Below are 23420 nucleotides of genomic sequence, written 5' to 3'. Positions count from 1 at the left end.
GTGCTGGAACGAGTCGGAGTCCTAGTGATACTAGCCTCGTCTCGGACCGCCTCCGGAGCGGGAGCTGGGCCGGTCGGAACTGGCTTCCCTTCCTTCTTTCCGGTGGAGACTACAGGAAACGGCGAAGCAGAAGGAGCCGCTGCCGGTGGTTTAGCCACCGGGGTTGCCCCCCCCCCCCCCCGAACCGTTCCTGGCGGGTTTCTCCTCTTCTTCCTCGTCCTCCTAGTCTTGGTTGGGACCGGGTCGCCGTACACCAAAGTCACGGTTGCCCGTGACCCGGTGTACGCGACGCGGTACTCCAACAACATTCCGTATGTTGTTATGAGTCCCCCCAGGTGGGGGGGGGGGGGGTAACTCCAGAGAGCAGGGACTCACGTCTAGCTTCATCGTAAACAAAATTGGAATGCAGAATCGGAATAATAATTTGACCAATCACACTTCGCCTTTTATAACGTTATTTGGGAGCATACAAATTCAAAAAATATCGGGCGAGTCTATTTTAGCGAACCATACCAATACGTACGGGGTGGGTTATCAGTCTTCAATTTTACATTAAAAATTATTTATATATTTATATATATATATAAAAAAAAAACTAAATCAGTCTTCAGTTTTACATTACAAATTATTTATTTTATAAAATAAAACATGTTTTAAGGCATTCGTAATTCACACGAAACATGTCGTATACCCTCAGGATAATTCGGAATGTTTTCAAATTATGTTTAAATCATTGGCAGGATTCTGCAAGTAAGGTTTTGATTGGTGGACATGAGCTCCAACTGGCTGGTGTAATAGTGGAGCTAATTTTAATTAGATTGCACGAGCACATTGATTTATTAATCATCGGCTATTGGATGTCAAACATTTGGTAATTTTTACAAATTATGGTCTTAGAGAGGAAACCCGCTACATTTTTCCATTAGTAGCAAGGTATCTTTTATATGCATCATCCCAATGACATGATAGAACATACTATAGCCTTTGATATATCAATCGAAAAATAGCCCAATGGGCCCACTGACAGGGATCGATCCCAAACGGACCGCCCATCAAGCAAGAGCGTTACCACTCTAGGGTACGTTCCGCCCCCTCTTATAAAGATCGAAATACAGTGATGTAATAAAACAGTGTATTTAATAAATATTTATTTAGCTATATTGTATTGGTACTAGGCCTATGTGCTGTGGACATGCCATTTTCCACATTTGCAGCACTTTCAAGGGTTAAATGCCACGAATATACAAAACTATATAATATAATCTCAATGTTCGGCGTAGTAAACTCTAACTTTAAAAAGGTTATGTAACAGATAAAACGCAGATAAAGAATATTTCTGCAAGAGACATGAATATTCACATTATGTCCCAAAATAGGGAGAATGGGCGTTTAACTACATATACGTTACCATTGTCACCTATGGGATTTTATTTGGTAAAGTACAACCAAAGATTTTCTAATTTGACGAAAAGATGCGACATTTGCCGATTGAAAGCCGAAAAGAATCGGATGCAGCCGAACTTAGGAATTCTGGGTAAATTAGAAAAGAAAAACCAAACGAATGGTTATTTTTAGCATCAAGGAAAGAAGTTGTTTTGAGAAGAAGAAAAAGAGGAATTTTTGTTCATAAAGTTTGATCGCATTTCTGACTCTACAGTGAGATTTGACAGTCTTGTGATTACCTACCAGCACCGTAGACCACAACTGTCATTCTGTGGATATTTGTTATAAAAGCCGATCGAAATAGCACAAAAACATTTGACAGCTGATTTGCCATCATTTGGGTTCATTTATTCATTGACTGTGAATGTGATGGCGATTCTTTACTTACAAAAGGAAATGGTGTTTGTTCAGTGTGTACCTCCCCACCAGGATCAAGATTACAGTAGACACAAACTCATATCCCCTACATCGAACATATTTGTTTTGAACAGTATAGCTTGCCCACCGTGTTCTTGTTGCAATTGCTATTAAATGTTTTATAGGCCTATTCAATTGAACCCCCCCAAATCATTAAATTAAACAAAAAAGTGTTAACTTTTATCAATAATATATCATCTACAATCTATATGTGACTTGCTGACAACGGTAATAAAGAGACAACATCCACATCAACATGAAGTTGCTGGAAAATTCAAAGTTTGAAGCAGTGAATTCAGCTTTGTCTTTTGACCTTGAAAATTGCAGAATTGATGGGAGGTGGGCCTATACCTTTATAATTTACAAAAAGATTACAACAACTTAAACTGATTTATATTAGCCTGAGTACTCTTATGGTAATATAGCTAAACAGACATTTGTACAGTTCTAAATGCTCTAACCATCCGAGGTCAATCTATATAAATTCTGTGCAATCTCTGCCAACCAAATGTAAAGGTATTTAATGTTAAATATAGGATTGTCGTATTAGAGCGGGAATCTTTGACTACCATTTGGTAGGAATCCGGGTCGTTTCGCCCTTATTCCGTTTCACCCCCCCCCCCCCCCCCCCCCCCCCCCCCCCCCGAGTCGTTTCGCCCTTATTCCCGTTCGCCCCGAGTCATTTCACCCTTAGAATGAGTCGTTTCGTCCTCCATTATGAGTCGTTTCGCCCCTATGTATTGGGGTAGTCCGAAACAAAATGTGGACAACTACAACAAATTTATTTTTCGTTAGATTTTACCCACATTTGGTCCAGACAGAAATCTTGAAAAAAACAATGGCATGGATTCCACATACTAGATGATAACCATGTCACCTGTATCGACTTCGCTGAGTTCGCATAGGGCAAAAAGCATGTAATTTTGTGCCGGCTTCCATTTTGACTTTTTATAGAATATTCTACAAGAGGGGTGAAAGGATATGACTTAATCTAACAACCGTTGAATGTAATAACATGTTATGATATAAATGCAAATGTGATGACGTCATATTATTTTATTATTATTAATATTATTTGATTGTTTAAAGATACCACTAGAGATCATTGATTTTATATTAATATTTTAGAGTCTTTCACCACTCTATAAGAGTATTCCATAAAAAACCAAAATGGCAGACAGCAGAAAATTGCATGTATTTTTCCCTAAACTGGCTGTAACGAGAACAGACATCGATATGTTATGTTAAAACCTGTTTAAAAAAGCACAAAACACACATAATTTAAAAACATTTTAATAACAAAATACGCATTATTTTTTTAACAAGGACAACAACAATGCCATATATAGCATACAACAAGCATTTTTTAAATGTAAACTGAAGCAAATGGATCTTTTAATATTTCATCAGCATAGATGTAAACATGACACGTCAATGGATATTACAGAGGTCAATTTCGCAAATTTGCAAAAAAGCAGTCTCCCCCCCCCCTCTCCACACACACACACACCAAAGCACTTTATAACTAATATGTTCTGTCGACAATATCATTGTGTAGGCTAGTCTTTGTACTTATTAATATAAAATACATCAGGCCCGTAGGAACTGGGATGGTGTGAGGGGAGGGGTTCTTTAAAATATTGCACATAATAACATATACATATAAATGGTGTTTATGGTTGATAAAGGGTTACAAATTGATAATCTATATCTGATTTGCAACTAGAGTCACGTAAACAAATTTATTCATCATTCACAAACATAAACATGAGGGCAAAACGACCCTGTATAGAGGGTGAAACGACATGGGGCGATCGGGAATAAGGGCGAAATGACCTGATACCATTTGGTAGGCAGAGATTGCACAGAATTCATATATAGATTGGTCTGATGGTTAGAGAGCATCAACTGATAATTGTCTAAATGTCTGTCTCTGACTAGATTTATATATGAAATTAGTGTTTTCCCTAGCTTGTTTTAGCATGGTGCAGCACCATGCCTCAATAGTCTAGCACCATCTTGCCTTAATCAGCGCCATGCTGCCCTGAGATTAAATAAGCCTTTTTCAGTAATTAATTCTAAAATTGCCTTTATAAAACACCCCAAAAGGTGTTATTAATTAATAAAATATGCCTTTTATATCTTTTGCCATTCATTTATTAAAGCAGTCATAAATGACATTAATGTTTATTTCAATTAATTTTTGTGTATTTTTAATAAATAAAAGTGCCCTGAAAATGGTGAAAATGCCCCAAAAGTGTTTGGTCTACCATGCCTTGCCTAATTTTTAGGGAAATCACTACATGTACCCTACTAGGATGCTAGTTACCAGTAATAATACACATGTGCAAGTAACAATTCATAAAACTAAATGATTCCACACTGTTACATTATTAAATAAATTAATGAAAACAATTCAGTTTATACAACCAATTTCATATCTTGCACTGGTCGTGAGAAATTACAGATTAAAATATACAGGTACCACATAATATTAATGTATTAATTATTGTATTAACAATGTATATCACAATCTCGAGCACTGCATTTGATCTGTAACCATTTTTTTCTTTGAGTCTTAAATGTACATGATCATTAAATTTCATTTCAGAATTGAAAGTTACTCTTGTAAAATGGCAGGGAATGACAAACGCCTTTTCAAGAGCTTAAATATCGAAGCCAACGAGGGTGGTCACGCAACTGCTGGTCTGCAGGCCCTGTCCCCTCCCCAGAGTGCTTTATCACACAGCCCGGTCAGGTATGTATACTGTCAGCAGCGCTTCTACAATTGTTGTAAAATACACTAGCCATGGGATCAGCGATTTAAAAAAATATACTAGCCACAATTAAAAATTCACTAGCCCTACTTTACTTTAAGTTAATGCATTTTACTAAATAACAGTTATAATCAAATATGTCACCGAAAGAGGAAGATGGAGGTTAAAAACACTAATATTGGGGTTGGCGTGGGGTCAGGATAGTCATATTTTCAAAATAGACTTAACTGCAACATTTAACAAACAAAAATTCACTAGCCATTGGGCATGGCAATAGTAGTTATTTACTAGCCCATCATTGAATATCACTAGCCATGGGAGTGGGGCTACCATAATTTATAAGCCCTGCTTTCAGACTCATTATAATGCAATTTTTTCCTGCTCGAAGAATTTTTCATCAATAATTAACTACACACTACAGGGAACATTTTGTTGAGTTTCATGCATCACCTTGTCTGACCATTCTGGTTGTCTGGGCCTCTATTACAAAAACATTATATACAACAGATTTTTAAAAAAAATATGTATTATTGTTTTCACAGACAGTACAGCCACAGTTATGAAGTTGAAGGTTATCTGTGTGATACCATTTCCACAAAGACTCTGTTTTATCTCATCTCCACCCTCAATGCATCATTCAACCCGGACTATGATTTTAGCAATGCCAAGAGTGAGGAGTTCAGCCGTGAACCAAGTGCTCAGGTTTGTATTCAGCCATCCAAAAATCAGATCTATTTCTGCACTATGATGCGATCTATCTCAGTAGGTAGAGCACTCACTTGAGGTGCTTTGGTCGCAGGATCGAATCTACTCAGTGGACCCATTCTCTGATATATTTTTTCCCCCATTCCAATCTGTGCTCCATGACTGGTTTATCAAGGGCCATGAAATGTGCTGTCCTGTCTGTGGGAAAGTGCATATAGAGGTTCCTTGCTGCTGCTGGAAACCTGTAGCAGTTAGAGAACATCTGAGACTATATGTCAGAATTACCAAATGTTTGACATCCAATAGCCAAAGACAGTAAAATCAATGTGCTTTTGTGGTACCGTTAAAATTAAATAAAAACAAAGTTCATTCTGCTGAGAATGCAGAGGTTACTGCAGGGTTGTTGTTGTTTTTTAATATAGAGAGGATGCAATTTCATAATGGGCACTAGTACTAAAGAACTTAAATTTTTTTTAAATCACACACCTTAAAATGTTTGAGCAAGTGGAAAAATTGCACACCTTAAAACACTTAGGCAAGTGAAAAATTGCACTCTTCAAAATGCTACGGTGAGTTAAAAAAAAACCAAGCATTATTAATGTATTAAGTAATTGTTAAATGTAGTGAAAGCTTGCATGGCAAGCTAAAAAATATCATTAAACATTTTAAAATTATTTTATTGAATGCATTTTACTATCAGCAACATAAAGTATGAAAGCTACTGATTTTGTAAATAGTGGCAGTCAATATACGAAAATAATTAACTTTTCTTTGCATCTATACACTTTACGGCAATCTGATTGGTCCAGAGGTGCTTACTTTTTTTCGTTCATATCTCGATGAACCGAAAAACATTAAGCCACACCTACTACCCACCCACACACACGCACACACACACACACACCCCACTGACTCGCACCACTTTTGTGCAACAAGCCGGATTATTCTGGCGATCATATTTAGATATTTTGAACAAAACACACGTGAACACTACAAAAAATGTATACGATAAATTAATGAAAAATGCTATAGCAGAGTAGACATTCTTAAATGATCCAAAAAATAATTGCAGTCAATTCTTAAATGATCTGTAAAAATGCAAAGCAGCAAGAGGAAATGATGTCATTTACAAAAAATCACCTGATTCAAATAATAGTGAATGAACGTTCGCATTCTTACGCGACATAAGTATCAATGAAGTTTACACAAACAATACTACAAGCGTATTTAAAGCTAAACAAAATAAAATCAGTTATGTATTGTTAAAGTATGCATATAAATTTAATTATAAGATTTGACCTCAATTATTTTTTGTTTCATGCAAGTATGAACCGAAAAATCAATGTGCACACTTTTGTATGACCTCTACGCGGACTCATACAGTGTGCACATCATTTTTTCGGTTCATACTTGCATGAACCAAAAAATAATTGCGGTCAATTCTTAATTATTTTACATGTGCTGTTTGTTATCAAGTATAATGTGTTGTTTTTCACATTTATTACATTCGCTGTACATGTAAATGCACGATCGTGCTCACACAACTTAAAAAAGAAGGTCTGACGCAGTCACATTTCATGACAGAATTCTAGACATTATAAAGTAACATGCATAATAAATATATATGTTATGGCAATCTTTCCACACAAAAAATCTTAGCTTATCAAGATACTATTACACTTAGCACTGACAGGGTTCGTGCGAGTCACAAAGATGAATGGAATTTTCAATTGGCGTTTTGTGTTGAAATTTTGTATATAGCTTTATCATATATTGCTTTATCATATACTGTTATTTCCCCAATTTTCACAGAGTTAACTTATTGCCTATGAATTTAGCAGATACAAAAATTTGTTGGGCTAGGTAGGGGACATGAATTGCTTTAGCGGTACTTTCAGAATGCTTGTTATTATTATTTTCTAATGTTAAAGCTATACATTTCTTCTTTGTTGTTAACAGTGGGTTGCCAATGCGATTGATACTCAGCTATTTGCAACAGTGGGTGATTCCTATGGATCTCTAAAACCTCTCCTGTGGACAGCCATTGATGAAGAAATCAATCTTCAAGACTGTGATGTGTATAGGTAAGTGATGAACGTTTTTCTGTAAACAGCAGGGCTAAGATTTTGGTCACTTTCACGACAATTCTCAGAATCAGGCCTCTGAAAATTGCAGCGCTCAAACTTAAGAATTTGTCTTTAACAGCAATTTTAAAAAGAATTGCCATGGGTGAAACAGTCCACCAATGACAATTTTGAGCCTGCCTATGGCAGTTATTTTTTTAAAGTGACATTTTCAGAAAATAAATATAACTGAAAGGTTATTTTGCTGTATGTAAACATATTTCAAATGTGAAAATTTTTAATATTGGAAGATTATGTACACCAGGTGTATATATTTTGCCATTATTGAGGAGTTTTATCGGTAATGCTCTGTACCTATGGCAATTTATATCTCAATAACGGCAATTGCCATCGGTTCCGTCATTAAATTCGAGACCTGAATTGCAAAAAAGATAGTTTTATTCACATGTAGCTTGTGTAAGTCCAGTTTTGTGTAACCCTTTTTTTCATTTGTGCATTAAATTTAGGACATTATTTACATGATCAATGATGGGTTATGCAAACAGGGAATGGGTTACCTGGATTTGGGTTTTTTACAACTCATAAATGTTTATGCAAATTTTCAATTCTTAGAGGCCTGTGAATCAAAACTTATTCTCAGAGAACTATCAAAAGTAGTTGTTATGTAATTCTTGTTTATAATTCTCACTTTGCCAGCTACAATCCTGACCTTGCCTCAGACCCTTACGGTGAAGAAGGATGTATCTGGTCATTCAACTACTTCATCTACAACAGAAAGATGAAACGCATTGTTTTCTTCACATGCAGATCAACTAGGTTTGTTTTAAATTCAAATATATATATACTCAACAAGAAAAGTTTAGCTAATTAAAAACAAATGGCATAACATTTATAAATTAACCTATTTTTATTAATTAGTATTCACATCTGAAATGTTTACCATTTACAAGCAACATAAACTCATCAACCTTTGCCTTAACACAACAGGAGGACCTGGTTTTCTTTTAAGTTTATTCAACCATGGCAAATTTAGACGTCATAAAAGATATTTGCTAAACTTTCGTTGCTGAGTGTGTATATATATATATATATATATATATACATATACATATACATATACATATACATATACATATACATATACATATACATATATATACACTTATTAATTCTAGTTTTACTAGTTTTAGTTTTAACTCACATAAAAACAAAAAAATCATTCCTTGTTTTTAAATATCTTTCGTTTTGACATACAGTGGTAGTTTTCTCAGTTCACACAATCAGGGCTAGCTCTGCCACTCGCCAATTGCGAATTTTAGGAACAGTTGGTGAAGTTTAATTTCAATTTTGCGAAAACGTTGCATGTAAATTGTAATAATTGTTATTTTGTTGAAAAATAACAGTGGATTTTGCATGTTGTAAGTTAATTTGGCGAATTGTTTTGCTCGCCCAGAGATGACTGCACAATATAACACCAAAATTAATTTATTTTACTGAAAGTACAAATTTGATGTTGACTGGCAAAATCCAGATGTGATGGCAGTATTTTGATCACTGTCACCAGGTCTGTTTGCAGGGGTGGGTTCAGGGAAACCTGGCTCAAGCAAATTGGGTGGGTCTTTTTAGCAGCACTTGACCCCCTCCATAACATTTTTGCCAAATCTCTACCTACACACTTGGTCATACATTTGAGGGCATAACCCAGCCTGTGTATAGTAACTTGTTTTATTGAATGTGTGGCACATAGCCCAGTGGTAAATCTCTACCTACACGCTTGGTCATACATTTGAGGGCATAACCTAGCCTGTGTATAGTAACTTGTTTTATTGAATGTGTGGCACGTTGCCCAGTGGTAAATCTCTACCTACACGCTTGGTCATACATTTGAGGGCATAACCCAGCCTGTGTATAGTAACTTGTTTTATTGAATGTGTGGCACGTTGCCCAGTGGTAAATCTCTACCTACACGCTTGGTCATACATTTGAGGGCACAACCCAGCCTGTGTATAGTAACTTGTTTTATTGAATGTGTGGCACGTTGCCCAGTGGTAAATCTCTACCTACACGCTTGGTCATACATTTGAGGGCACAACCCAGCCTGTGTATAGTAACTTGTTTTATTGAATGTGTGGCACGTAGCCCAGTGGTAAATCTCTACCTACACACTTGGTCATACATTTGAGGGCATAACCTAGCCTGTGTATAGTAACTTGTTTTATTGAATGTGTGGCACGTTGCCCAGTGGTAAATCTCTACCTACACGCTTGGTCATACATTTGAGGGCATAACCCAGCCTGTGTATAGTAACTTGTTTTATTGAATGTGTGGCACGTTGCCCAGTGGTAAATCTCTACCTACACGCTTGGTCATACATTTGAGGGCACAACCCAGTCTGTGTATAGTAACTTGTTTTATTGAATGTGTGGCACGTTGCCCAGTGGTAAATCTCTACCTACACGCTTGGTCATACATTTGAGGGCACAACCCAGCCTGTGTATAGTAACTTGTTTTATTGAATGTGTGGCACGTAGCCCAGTGGTAAATGTCTACCTACACGCTTGGTCATACATTTGAGGGCACAACCCAGCCTGTGTATAGTAACTTGTTTTATTGAATGTGTGGCACGTTGCCCAGTGGTAAATCTCTACCTACACGCTTGGTCATACATTTGAGGGCACAACCCAGCCTGTGTATAGTAACTTGTTTTATTGAATGTGTGGCACGTTGCCCAGTGGTAAATCTCTACCTACACGCTTGGTCATACATTTGAGGGCATAACCCAGCCTGTGTATAGTAACTTGTTTTATTGAATGTGTGGCACGTTGCCCAGTGGTAAATCTCTACCTACACGCTTGGTCATACATTTGAGGGCACAACCCAGCCTGTGTATAGTAACTTGTTTTATTGAATGTGTGGCATGTTGCCCAGTGGTAAATCTCTACCTACACGCTTGGTCATACATTTGAGGGCACAACCCAGCCTGTGTATAGTAACTTGTTTTATTGAATGTGTGGCACGTAGCACAGTGGTAAATCTCTACCTACACGCTTGGTCATACATTTGAGGGCACAACCCAGCCTGTGTATAGTAACTTGTTTTATTGAATGTGTGGCACGTAGCACAGTGGTAAATCTCTACCTACACGCTTGGTCATACATTTGAGGGCATAACCCAGCCTGTGTATAGTAACTTGTTTTATTGAATGTGTGGCACGTTGCCCAGTGGTAAATCTCTACCTACACGCTTGGTCATACATTTGAGGGCATAACCCAGCCTGTGTATAGTAACTTGTTTTATTGAATGTGTGGCACGTAGCCCAGTGGTAAATCTCTACCTACACGCTTGGTCATACATTTGAGGGCATAACCCAGCCTGTGTATAGTAACTTGTTTTATTGAATGTGTGGCACGTAGCCCAGTGGTAAATCTCTACCTACACGCTTGGTCATACATTTGAGGGCATAACCCAGCCTGTGTATAGTAACTTGTTTTATTGAATGTGTGGCAAGTAACCCAGTGGTAAATCTCTACCTACACGCTTGGTCATACATTTGAGGGCATAACCTAGCCTGTGTATAGTAACTTGTTTTATTGAATGTGTGGCACGTAGCCCAGTGGTAAATCTCTACCTACACGCTTGGTCATACATTTGAGGGCACAACCCAGCCTGTGTATAGTAACTTGTTTTATTGAATGTGTGGCACGTTGCCCAGTGGTAAATCTCTACCTACACGCTTGGTCATACATTTGAGGGCATAACCTAGCCTGTGTATAGTAACTTGTTTTATTGAATGTGTGGGAAGTAACCCAGTGGTAAATCTCTACCTACACGCTTGGTCATACATTTGAGGGCATAACCCAGCCTGTGTATAGTAACTTGTTTTATTGAATGTGTGGCACGTTGCCCAGTGGTAAATCTCTACCTACACGCTTGGTCATACATTTGAGGGCACAACCCAGCCTGTGTATAGTAACTTGTTTTATTGAATGTGTGGCACGTAGCCCAGTGGTAAATCTCTACCTACACGCTTGGTCATACATTTGAGGGCATAACCTAGCCTGTGTATAGTAACTTTTTTATTGAATGTGTGGCACGTTGCCCAGTGGTAAATCTCTACCTACACGCTTGGTCATACATTTGAGGGCATAACCCAGCCTGTGTATAGTAACTTGTTTTATTGAATGTGTGGCACGTTGCCCAGTGGTAAATCTCTACCTACACGCTTGGTCATACATTTGAGGGCACAACCCAGCCTGTGTATAGTAACTTGTTTTATTGAATGTGTGGCACGTTGCCCAGTGGTAAATCTCTACCTACACGCTTGGTCATACATTTGAGGGCACAACCCAGCCTGTGTATAGTAACTTGTTTTATTGAATGTGTGGCACGTAGCCCAGTGGTAAATCTCTACCTACACGCTTGGTCATACATTTGAGGGCACAACCCAGCCTGTGTATAGTAACTTGTTTTATTGAATGTGTGGCACGTTGCCCAGTGGTAAATCTCTACCTACACGCTTGGTCATACATTTGAGGGCACAACCCAGCCTGTGTATAGTAACTTGTTTTATTGAATGTGTGGCACGTTGCCCAGTGGTAAATCTCTACCTACACGCTTGGTCATACATTTGAGGGCATAACCCAGCCTGTGTATAGTAACTTGTTTTATTGAATGTGTGGCACGTTGCCCAGTGGTAAATCTCTACCTACACGCTTGGTCATACATTTGAGGGCACAACCCAGCCTGTGTATAGTAACTTGTTTTATTGAATGTGTGGCATGTTGCCCAGTGGTAAATCTCTACCTACACGCTTGGTCATACATTTGAGGGCACAACCCAGCCTGTGTATAGTAACTTGTTTTATTGAATGTGTGGCACGTTGCCCAGTGGTAAATCTCTACCTACACGCTTGGTCATACATTTGAGGGCATAACCCAGCCTGTGTATAGTAACTTGTTTTATTGAATGTGTGGCACGTTGCCCAGTGGTAAATCTCTACCTACACGCTTGGTCATACATTTGAGGGCATAACCCAGCCTGTGTATAGTAACTTGTTTTATTGAATGTGTGGGACGTAGCCCAGTGGTAAATCTCTACCTACACGCTTGGTCATACATTTGAGGGCACAACCCAGCCTGTGTATAGTAACTTGTTTTATTGAATGTGTGGCACGTTGCCCAGTGGTAAATCTCTACCTACACGCTTGGTCATACATTTGAGGGCACAACCTAGCCTGTGTATAGTAACTTGTTTTATTGAATGTGTGGCATGTAGCCCAGTGGTAAATCTCTACCTACACGCTTGGTCATACATTTGAGGGCACAACCCAGCCTGTGTATAGTAACTTGTTTTATTGAATGTGTGGCATGTAGCCCAGTGGTAAATCTCTACCTACACGCTTGGTCATACATTTGAGGGCACAACCCAGCCTGTGTATAGTAACTTGTTTTATTGAATGTGTGGCACGTAGCACAGTGGTAAATCTCTACCTACACGCTTGGTCATACATTTGAGGGCATAACCCAGCCTGTGTATAGTAACTTGTTTTATTGAATGTGTGGCACGTTGCCCAGTGGTAAATCTCTACCTACACGCTTGGTCATACATTTGAGGGCATAACCCAGCCTGTGTATAGTAACTTGTTTTATTGAATGTGTGGCATGTAGCCCAGTGGTAAATCTCTACCTACACGCTTGGTCATACATTTGAGGGCATAACCCAGCCTGTGTATAGTAACTTGTTTTATTGAATGTGTGGCACGTAGCCCAGTGGTAAATCTCTACCTACACGCTTGGTCATACATTTGAGGGCATAACCCAGCCTGTGTATAGTAACTTGTTTTATTGAATGTGTGGGAAGTAACCCAGTGGTAAATCTCTACCTACACGCTTGGTCATACATTTGAGGGCATAACCTAGCCTGTGTATAGTAACTTGTTTTATTGAATGTGTGGCATGTAGCCCAGTGGTAAATCTCTACCTACACGCTTGGTCATACATTTGAGGGCACAACCCAGCCTGTGTATAGTAACTTGTTTTATTGAATGTGTGGCACGTTGCCCAGTGGTAAATCTCTACCTACACGCTTGGTCATACATTTGAGGGCATAACCTAGCCTGTGTATAGTAACTTGTTTTATTGAATGTGTGGGAAGTAACCCAGTGGTAAATCTCTACCTACACGCTTGGTCATACATTTGAGGGCATAACCCAGCCTGTGTATAGTAACTTGTTTTATTGAATGTGTGGCACGTTGCCCAGTGGTAAATCTCTACCTACACGCTTGGTCATACATTTGAGGGCACAACCCAGCCTGTGTATAGTAACTTGTTTTATTGAATGTGTGGCACGTAGCCCAGTGGTAAATCTCTACCTACACACTTGGTCATACATTTGAGGGCATAACCTAGCCTGTGTATAGTAACTTTTTTATTGAATGTGTGGCACGTTGCCCAGTGGTAAATCTCTACCTACACGCTTGGTCATACATTTGAGGGCATAACCCAGCCTGTGTATAGTAACTTGTTTTATTGAATGTGTGGCACGTTGCCCAGTGGTAAATCTCTACCTACACGCTTGGTCATACATTTGAGGGCACAACCCAGCCTGTGTATAGTAACTTGTTTTATTGAATGTGTGGCACGTTGCCCAGTGGTAAATCTCTACCTACACGCTTGGTCATACATTTGAGGGCACAACCCAGCCTGTGTATAGTAACTTGTTTTATTGAATGTGTGGCACGTAGCCCAGTGGTAAATCTCTACCTACACGCTTGGTCATACATTTGAGGGCACAACCCAGCCTGTGTATAGTAACTTGTTTTATTGAATGTGTGGCACGTTGCCCAGTGGTAAATCTCTACCTACACGCTTGGTCATACATTTGAGGGCACAACCCAGCCTGTGTATAGTAACTTGTTTTATTGAATGTGTGGCACGTTGCCCAGTGGTAAATCTCTACCTACACGCTTGGTCATACATTTGAGGGCATAACCCAGCCTGTGTATAGTAACTTGTTTTATTGAATGTGTGGCACGTTGCCCAGTGGTAAATCTCTACCTACACGCTTGGTCATACATTTGAGGGCACAACCCAGCCTGTGTATAGTAACTTGTTTTATTGAATGTGTGGCATGTTGCCCAGTGGTAAATCTCTACCTACACGCTTGGTCATACATTTGAGGGCACAACCCAGCCTGTGTATAGTAACTTGTTTTATTGAATGTGTGGCACGTTGCCCAGTGGTAAATCTCTACCTACACGCTTGGTCATACATTTGAGGGCATAACCCAGCCTGTGTATAGTAACTTGTTTTATTGAATGTGTGGCACGTTGCCCAGTGGTAAATCTCTACCTACACGCTTGGTCATACATTTGAGGGCATAACCCAGCCTGTGTATAGTAACTTGTTTTATTGAATGTGTGGGACGTAGCCCAGTGGTAAATCTCTACCTACACGCTTGGTCATACATTTGAGGGCACAACCCAGCCTGTGTATAGTAACTTGTTTTATTGAATGTGTGGCACGTTGCCCAGTGGTAAATCTCTACCTACACGCTTGGTCATACATTTGAGGGCACAACCTAGCCTGTGTATAGTAACTTGTTTTATTGAATGTGTGGCATGTAGCACAGTGGTAAATCTCTACCTACACGCTTGGTCATACATTTGAGGGCACAACCCAGCCTGTGTATAGTAACTTGTTTTATTGAATGTGTGGCACGTAGCACAGTGGTAAATCTCTACCTACACGCTTGGTCATACATTTGAGGGCATAACCCAGCCTGTGTATAGTAACTTGTTTTATTGAATGTGTGGCACGTTGCCCAGTGGTAAATCTCTACCTACACGCTTGGTCATACATTTGAGGGCATAACCCAGCATGTGTATAGTAACTTGTTTTATTGAATGTGTGGCATGTAGCCCAGTGGTAAATCTCTACCTACACGCTTGGTCATACATTTGAGGGCATAACCCAGCCTGTGTATAGTAACTTGTTTTATTGAATGTGTGGCACGTAGCCCAGTGGTAAATCTCTACCTACACGCTTGGTCATACATTTGAGGGCATAACCCAGCCTGTGTATAGTAACTTGTTTTATTGAATGTGTGGGAAGTAACCCAGTGGTAAATCTCTACCTACACGCTTGGTCATACATTTGAGGGCATAACCTAGCCTGTGTATAGTAACTTGTTTTATTGAATGTGTGGCATGTAGCCCAGTGGTAAATCTCTACCTACACGCTTGGTCATACATTTGAGGGCACAACCCAGCCTGTGTATAGTAACTTGTTTTATTGAATGTGTGGCACGTTGCCCAGTGGTAAATCTCTACCTACACGCTTGGTCATACATTTGAGGGCATAACCTAGCCTGTGTATAGTAACTTGTTTTATTGAATGTGTGGGAAGTAACCCAGTGGTAAATCTCTACCTACACGCTTGGTCATACATTTGAGGGCATAACCCAGCCTGTGTATAGTAACTTGTTTTATTGAATGTGTGGCACGTTGCCCAGTGGTAAATCTCTACCTACACGCTTGGTCATACATTTGAGGGCATAACCGAGCCTGTGTATAGTAACTTGTTTTATTGAATGTGTGGGAAGTAACCCAGTGGTAAATCTCTACCTACACGCTTGGTCATACATTTGAGGGCATAACCCAGCCTGTGTATAGTAACTTGTTTTATTGAATGTGTGGGAAGTAACCCAGTGGTAAATCTCTACCTACACGCTTGGTCATACATTTGAGGGCACAACCTAGCCTGTGTATAGTAACTTGTTTTATTGAATGTGTGGCATGTAGCACAGTGGTAAATCTCTACCTACACGCTTGGTCATACATTTGAGGGCACAACCCAGCCTGTGTATAGTAACTTGTTTTATTGAATGTGTGGCACGTAGCACAGTGGTAAATCTCTACCTACACGCTTGGTCATACATTTGAGGGCATAACCCAGCCTGTGTATAGTAACTTGTTTTATTGAATGTGTGGCACGTTGCCCAGTGGTAAATCTCTACCTACACGCTTGGTCATACATTTGAGGGCATAACCCAGCCTGTGTATAGTAACTTGTTTTATTGAATGTGTGGCATGTAGCCCAGTGGTAAATCTCTACCTACACGCTTGGTCATACATTTGAGGGCATAACCCAGCCTGTGTATAGTAACTTGTTTTATTGAATGTGTGGCACGTAGCCCAGTGGTAAATCTCTACCTACACGCTTGGTCATACATTTGAGGGCATAACCCAGCCTGTGTATAGTAACTTGTTTTATTGAATGTGTGGCACGTTGCCCAGTGGTAAATCTCTACCTACACGCTTGGTCATACATTTGAGGGCATAACCCAGCCTGTGTATAGTAACTTGTTTTATTGAATGTGTGGCACGTTGCCCAGTGGTAAATCTCTACCTACACGCTTGGTCATACATTTGAGGGCATAACCCAGCCTGTGTATAGTAACTTGTTTTATTGAATGTGTGGGAAGTAACCCAGTGGTAAATCTCTACCTACACGCTTGGTCATACATTTGAGGGCATAACCTAGCCTGTGTATAGTAACTTGTTTTATTGAATGTGTGGCATGTAGCCCAGTGGTAAATCTCTACCTACACGCTTGGTCATACATTTGAGGGCATAACCCAGCCTGTGTATAGTAACTTGTTTTATTGAATGTGTGGGAAGTAACCCAGTGGTAAATCTCTACCTACACGCTTGGTCATACATTTGAGGGCATAACCCAGCCTGTGTATAGTAACTTGTTTTATTGAATGTGTGGCACGTAGCCCAGTGGTAAATCTCTACCTACACGCTTGGTCATACCTTTGAGGGCACAACCTAGCCTGTGTATAGTAACTTGTTTTATTGAATGTGTGGCACGTTGCCCAGTGGTAAATCTCTACCTACACGCTTGGTCATACCTTTGAGGGCACAACCTAGCCTGTGTATAGTAACTTGTTTTATTGAATGTGTGGCAAGTAGCCCAGTGGTAAATCTCTACCTACACGCTTGGTCATACATTTGAGGGCATAACCCAGCCTGTGTATAGTAACTTGTTTTATTGAATGTGTGGCACGTTGCACAGTGGTAAATCTCTACCTACACGCTTGGTCATACATTTGAGGGCATAACCCAGCATGTGTATAGTAACTTGTTTTATTGAATGTGTGGCACGTTGCACAGTGGTAAATCTCTACCTACACGCTTGGTCATACATTTGAGGGCATAACCCAGCCTGTGTATAGTAACTTGTTTTATTGAATGTGTGGCACGTAGCCCAGTGGTAAATCTCTACCTACACACTTGGTCATACATTTGAGGGCATAAACCAGCCTGTGTATAGTAACTTGTTTTATTGAATGTGTGGCACGTTGCACAGTGGTAAATCTCTACATACACGCTTGGTCATACATTTGAGGGCACAACCCAGCTTGTGTATAGTAACTTGTTTTATTGAATGTGTGGCATGTAGCCCAGTGGTAAATCTCTACCTACACGCTTGGTCATACATTTGAGGGCACAACCCAGCCTGTGTATAGTAACTTGTTTTATTGAATGTGTGGCACATAGCCCAGTGGTAAAGCTCTTACTTGATGCATGGTCGATACTCGTCGGTGGGCCCATTGGGCTATTTCTCGTTTCAGCCAATGCACCATGACTTGTATATCAAAAGCTGTGGTATGTGCTATCCTGTCCAGTGTTCTCGCTCGGTGAAAATTAAAGGAGGGCGGCCGCTCGGCACCACAACCTTCAAAAAATGTTTACAACAAAATACACCAATAAACGAAAAGCAAAAAAAAAAAAGGGGGGGGGGGGAAGTAGTTTGGTTACCATATTGTTGTGTGTTGGTAGACTTTGAGTAAAGGCATACTCCTTATTTTGCCTACAAAAAAGTGCAAAGGGGTTTATAAAAAAGACTCGTCTTTTAACTGAACCAAAGATGATATCGGTCTGACATTCACTGGCAGTTCCAGTTTTGCTGTATCGATCAAAGTTTTAATATTATTATTTTTAATAAAGATTTCAAGATATACGAAAAACAATAAAGATGTTTGTAAAGTGATCTCCTAATGTCAGATACATTTTGTTATTTCCATCTTCATCGAATGAATCGATTGCTGTGATAAAATATTATCGCCACCTGATAAAGACGGTGTATATATTATTTGGCACTCAAGATAAATGATTTTAATGATAAACACTACCACTTCCGTTGTTTTTATAAGCGTTCATATCCCCTCAAAATGAAAAGTTTACAATATTTTATAAAGAACTGCTGAATAAACAGAATAACAGCAAGTAAAAACTAATTATATCTGCAACTAAGGACAAAATATCAAACGATAGTTAGTGGAAACAAAAGACAGAATGACCGTTCTGATCACATGACAAATTTGGCGCCAAATAAGGTTGGGTTTTTTTCAATTGGAGATTGCCGAATCCGTAAAAAATTAAATGTTTTCATTGCTTACATAAAATATAACTTTTATTGTGTCTATCAAACATACAAATGGATACAGATATTGGACAAAATAGAGGCTGTTAAAAATACTGTTAAATTACGTTACGGTAACTGTCGTAAATGTTTCGTCAATTGCTTTTTCGTACATAACGCAGCTTGTTTCCTTTGATGTCCAGTGTGCAGACTGATCATTGTTTTTTGTGTGGAAAAAAGTGCATTTGGAAATAGCAGAGATAGGTGCTGGAAAATAAAGAGGGGCACTCAAAAATAAAGGAGGGCGGGGAGCGTGAAAGGAGGGCGTCAAAAGGAATAGCGGGGTGGGGCGCCCGCTTAGATGGAACAGTGAAAACACTGCTGTCGGTGGGATGGTGCATATAAAAGATCCCTTGCTACTATGGAAAAATGGAGCAGTGAGAACACTGCTGTCTGTGGAATGGTGCATATAAAAGATCCCTTGCTACTATGGAAAAATGGAGCAGTGAGAACACTGCTGTCTGTGGAATGGTGCATGTAAAAGATCCCTTGCTACTATGCAAAAATGGAGCAGGTTTCCTCGAATACTACGGGTAAAGAAAAACCCTCAAATGTTTGACATCCAATAGCCGATGATAATAATCAATGTGCTCTAGTGGTGTCTTTAAACAAAACAATCTTTTTTAAATTGATGTTCAGGTGCATGTGCAGACATTTATGCAGGGAGAGTTGTGTCATGATCCTCCAGAAAATATACATGTCAAAATAGAGAAGAATGGGGGTTCAATTCAAAACCTTTCCAAGCCCTGCATTCGAGCTTGATCCCCTGTTCATTACAGTGATATGGACACATGTTTTTAATTACAGCTCGTCGGTTCCGTCTGGTAATTCGGATGATGGTGCTGATGTCAGTATGGACATGATGGATGATGACGACATTTGAATGGTAAGTTGATGTGTTAGTGTGATTATTGTTTTACAGTATGGTGTACATAGTGAAACAGTAATCTTAGTGTAAGGTGATTTTGATTTTTAATTATACTGCATGGTTTGTTTTAACTTTGATTTGAAGAAATACTATTTAAAAACTGCTCACCCTAGATTTTAGATAGTCTTAAACATATATGTCCGACACCATAATACAATTTATCCTATAACTTACCCATGCTATCCATGTCATAAACCCATGTGATAATTTACTTTATTAACCCCATTAATAATGGTATGCAAATTTACACGGTCTCTAGGTAATGTGTTGCTGTGACATCAAACTAATCTGCTAATCATGATAACGTCATATTATCGATGGCAGCGACTTTAGTACTCTGATTTACTAAAAAATTAATTTCAATGTTATTTTAGAAGTGTTATAGGATAAACTGAATTCGCTACTCGTTTTTTTTAATATGTAAAATATCAACCTCGTCTAGTTAATCGGTATTTGTCTCGACAGAGCCTCGGTTGATATTTTCCATATTAAAAATACTTGTGATGAATCCTCTATTTATAACCGTTACTGTAATGTATTGAGTGTATATCGTTAAATAAAACATTCCTTCCTTCTTATAGTAATTCATGCACTTACAACTTTTTGCATAGTTTATAAATTTTTACAAATGAAGTATCAGGCATTAAAATAAGCAGTGTGTCTGATAACCCATGTAAAGGTTACCACAAAATACATGGTTATTGCGTTTACATTATTATTACTTTAAAATCCCATAGCAGACACCCTGATACTTTGTTAGTCATACTTTAAAATCCCATAGCAGACACCCTGATACTTTGTTAGTCATACTTTAAAATCCCATAGCAGACACACTGATACTTTGTTATTATTACTTTAAAATCCCATAGCAGACACACTGATACTTTGTTAGTCATACTTTAAAATCCCATAGCAGACCCACTGATACTTTGTTAGTCATACTTTAAAATCCCATAGCAGACACACTGATACTTTGTTAGTCATACTTTAAAATCCCATAGCAGACACACTGATACTTTGTTATTATTACTTTAAAATCCCATAGCAGACACACTGATACTTTGTTAGTCATACTTTAAAATCCCATAGCAGACCCACTGATACTTTGTTAGTCATACTTTAAAATCCCATAGCAGACACACTGATACTTTGTTAGTCATACTTTAAAATCCCTCAGCAGACACACTGATACTTTGTTAGTCATACTTTAAAATCCCATAGCAGACACACTGATACTTTGTTAGTCATACTTTAAAATCCCATAGCAGACACACTGATACTTTGTTAGTCATACTTTAAAATCCCATAGCAGACACACTGATACTTTGTTATTATTACTTTAAAATCCCATAGCAGACCCACTGATACTTTGTTAGTCATACTTTAAAATCCCATAGCAGACACACTGATACTTTGTTAGTCATACTTTAAAATCCCATAGCAGACACACTGATACTTTGTTATTATTACTTTAAAATCCCATAGCAGACACACTGATACTTTGTTAGTCATACTTTAAAATCCCATAGCAGACACACTGATACTTTGTTAGTCATACTTTAAAATCCCATAGCAGACACACTGATACTTTGTTAGTCATACTTTAAAATCGCAGACACACTGATACTTTGTTAGCCATACTTTAAAATCTCATAGCAGACACACTGATACTTTGTTATTATTACTTTAAAATCCCATAGCAGACACCCTGATACTTTGTTATTATTACTTTAAAATCCCATAGCAGACACACTGATACTTTGTTAGTCATACTTTAAAATCCCATAGCAGACACACTGATACTTTGTTAGTCATACTTTAAAATCGCAGACACACTGATACTTTGTTAGTCATACTTTAAAATCCCATAGCAGACACACTGATACTTTGTTAGTCATACTTTAAAATCCCATAGCAGACACACTGATACTTTGTTAGTCATACTTTAAAATCCCATAGCAGACACCCTGATACTTTGTTATTATTACTTTAAAATCCCATAGCAGACACACTGATACTTTGTTAGTCATACTTTAAAATCCCATAGCAGACACACTGATACTTTGTTAGTCATACTTTAAAATCCCATAGCAGACACCCTGATACTTTGTTATTATTACTTTAAAATCCCATAGCAGACACACTGATACTTTGTTAGTCATACTTTAAAATCCCATAGCAGACACACTGATACTTTGTTAGTCATACTTTAAAATCCCATAGCAGACACACTGATACTTTGTTAGTCATACTTTAAAATCCCATAGCAGATACACTGATACTTTGTTAGTCATACTTTAAAATCGCAGACACACTGATACTTTGTTAGTCATACTTTAAAATCCCATAGCAGACACACTGATACTTTGTTAGTCATACTTTAAAATCGCAGACACACTGATACTTTGTTAGCCATACTTTAAAATCCCATAGCAGACACACTGATACTTTGTTAGCCATACTTTAAAATCCCATAGCAGACACACTGATACTTTGTTAGCCATACTTTAAAATCGCATAGCAGACACACTGATACTTTGTTAGTCATACTTTAAAATCCCATAGCAGACACACTGATACTTTGTTAGTCATACTTTAAAATCGCAGACACACTGATACTTTGTTAGCCATACTTTAAAATCCCATAGCAGACACACTGATACTTTGTTAGCCATACTTTAAAATCCCATAGCAGACACACTGATACTTTGTTAGCCATACTTTAAAATCCCATAGCAGACACACTGATACTTTGTTAGCCATACTTTAAAATCCCATAGCAGACACACTGATACTTTGTTAGTCATACTTTAAAATCGCAGACACACTGATACTTTGTTAGCCATACTTTAAAATCCCATAGCAGACACACTGATACTTTGTTAGCCATACTTTAAAATCCCATAGCAGACACACTGATACTTTGTTAGCCATACTTTAAAATCCCATAGCAGACACACTGATACTTTGTTATTATTACTTTAAAATCCCATAGCAGACACACTGATACTTTGTTAGCCATACTTTAAAATCGCATAGCAGACACACTGATACTTTGTTAGTCATACTTTAAAATCGCATAGCAGACACACTGATACTTTGTTAGTCATACTTTAAAATCCCATAGCAGACACACTGATAATTTGTTAGTCATATTTTAGGGGTGGGACGTAGCCCAGTGGTAAAGTGCTCGCCTTGATGCGGGTTTGGTCTGGGATTGATTCCCGTCGGTGGGCCCATTGGGCTATTTCTCGCTCCAGCCACTGCACTATGACTGGTATATCAAAGGCCGTGGTATGTGCTATCCTGTCTTATGGGATGGTGCATATAAAAAATCCCTTGTTACTAATGGAAAATGTAGTGGGTTTCCTTTCTTAGACTATATGTCAAAATTACCAAATGTCTGACATCCAGTAGCCTATGATTAATAAAACTGCTCTAGTGGTGTCGTTAAACAAAACAAACAAACTTTTTCATAGTACTTTTCTTATTGTACCTATACTTGAAGATATATATACATTTGTATATTGATAAAAACCACAAATGATCACAAGTTAGCAGGGCCGTTTACAGCTA

The 23420-nt window shown here is 38.5% G+C and overlaps 1 protein-coding gene across 1 annotated transcript in view; it reads left to right on the top strand.

Moving 5' to 3' along the window:
- Positions 1–1557: 1557 nt before the first annotated feature.
- The window catches only part of LOC121387999 (repressor of RNA polymerase III transcription MAF1 homolog), a 30114-nt gene continuing 8251 nt past the window's right edge, over positions 1558–23420 (top strand). Inside the window, exons 1-6 of the mRNA XM_041519192.1 lie at positions 1558–2199; positions 4472–4618; positions 5180–5339; positions 7302–7426; positions 8123–8242; positions 19724–19802. Coding sequence (XP_041375126.1) covers positions 2117–2199; positions 4472–4618; positions 5180–5339; positions 7302–7426; positions 8123–8242; positions 19724–19799 — 711 coding nt within the window. The 5' untranslated portion in view covers positions 1558–2116 and the 3' untranslated portion in view covers positions 19800–19802. The remainder of the gene's footprint in view (positions 2200–4471; positions 4619–5179; positions 5340–7301; positions 7427–8122; positions 8243–19723; positions 19803–23420) is intronic.

The sequence above is a fragment of the Gigantopelta aegis genome, chromosome 14, assembly GCF_016097555.1.
Source record: "Gigantopelta aegis isolate Gae_Host chromosome 14, Gae_host_genome, whole genome shotgun sequence".
Classification (NCBI taxonomy): domain Eukaryota; kingdom Metazoa; phylum Mollusca; class Gastropoda; order Neomphalida; family Peltospiridae; genus Gigantopelta; species Gigantopelta aegis.
This window is presented reverse-complemented; position numbering and strand designations above follow the sequence as displayed.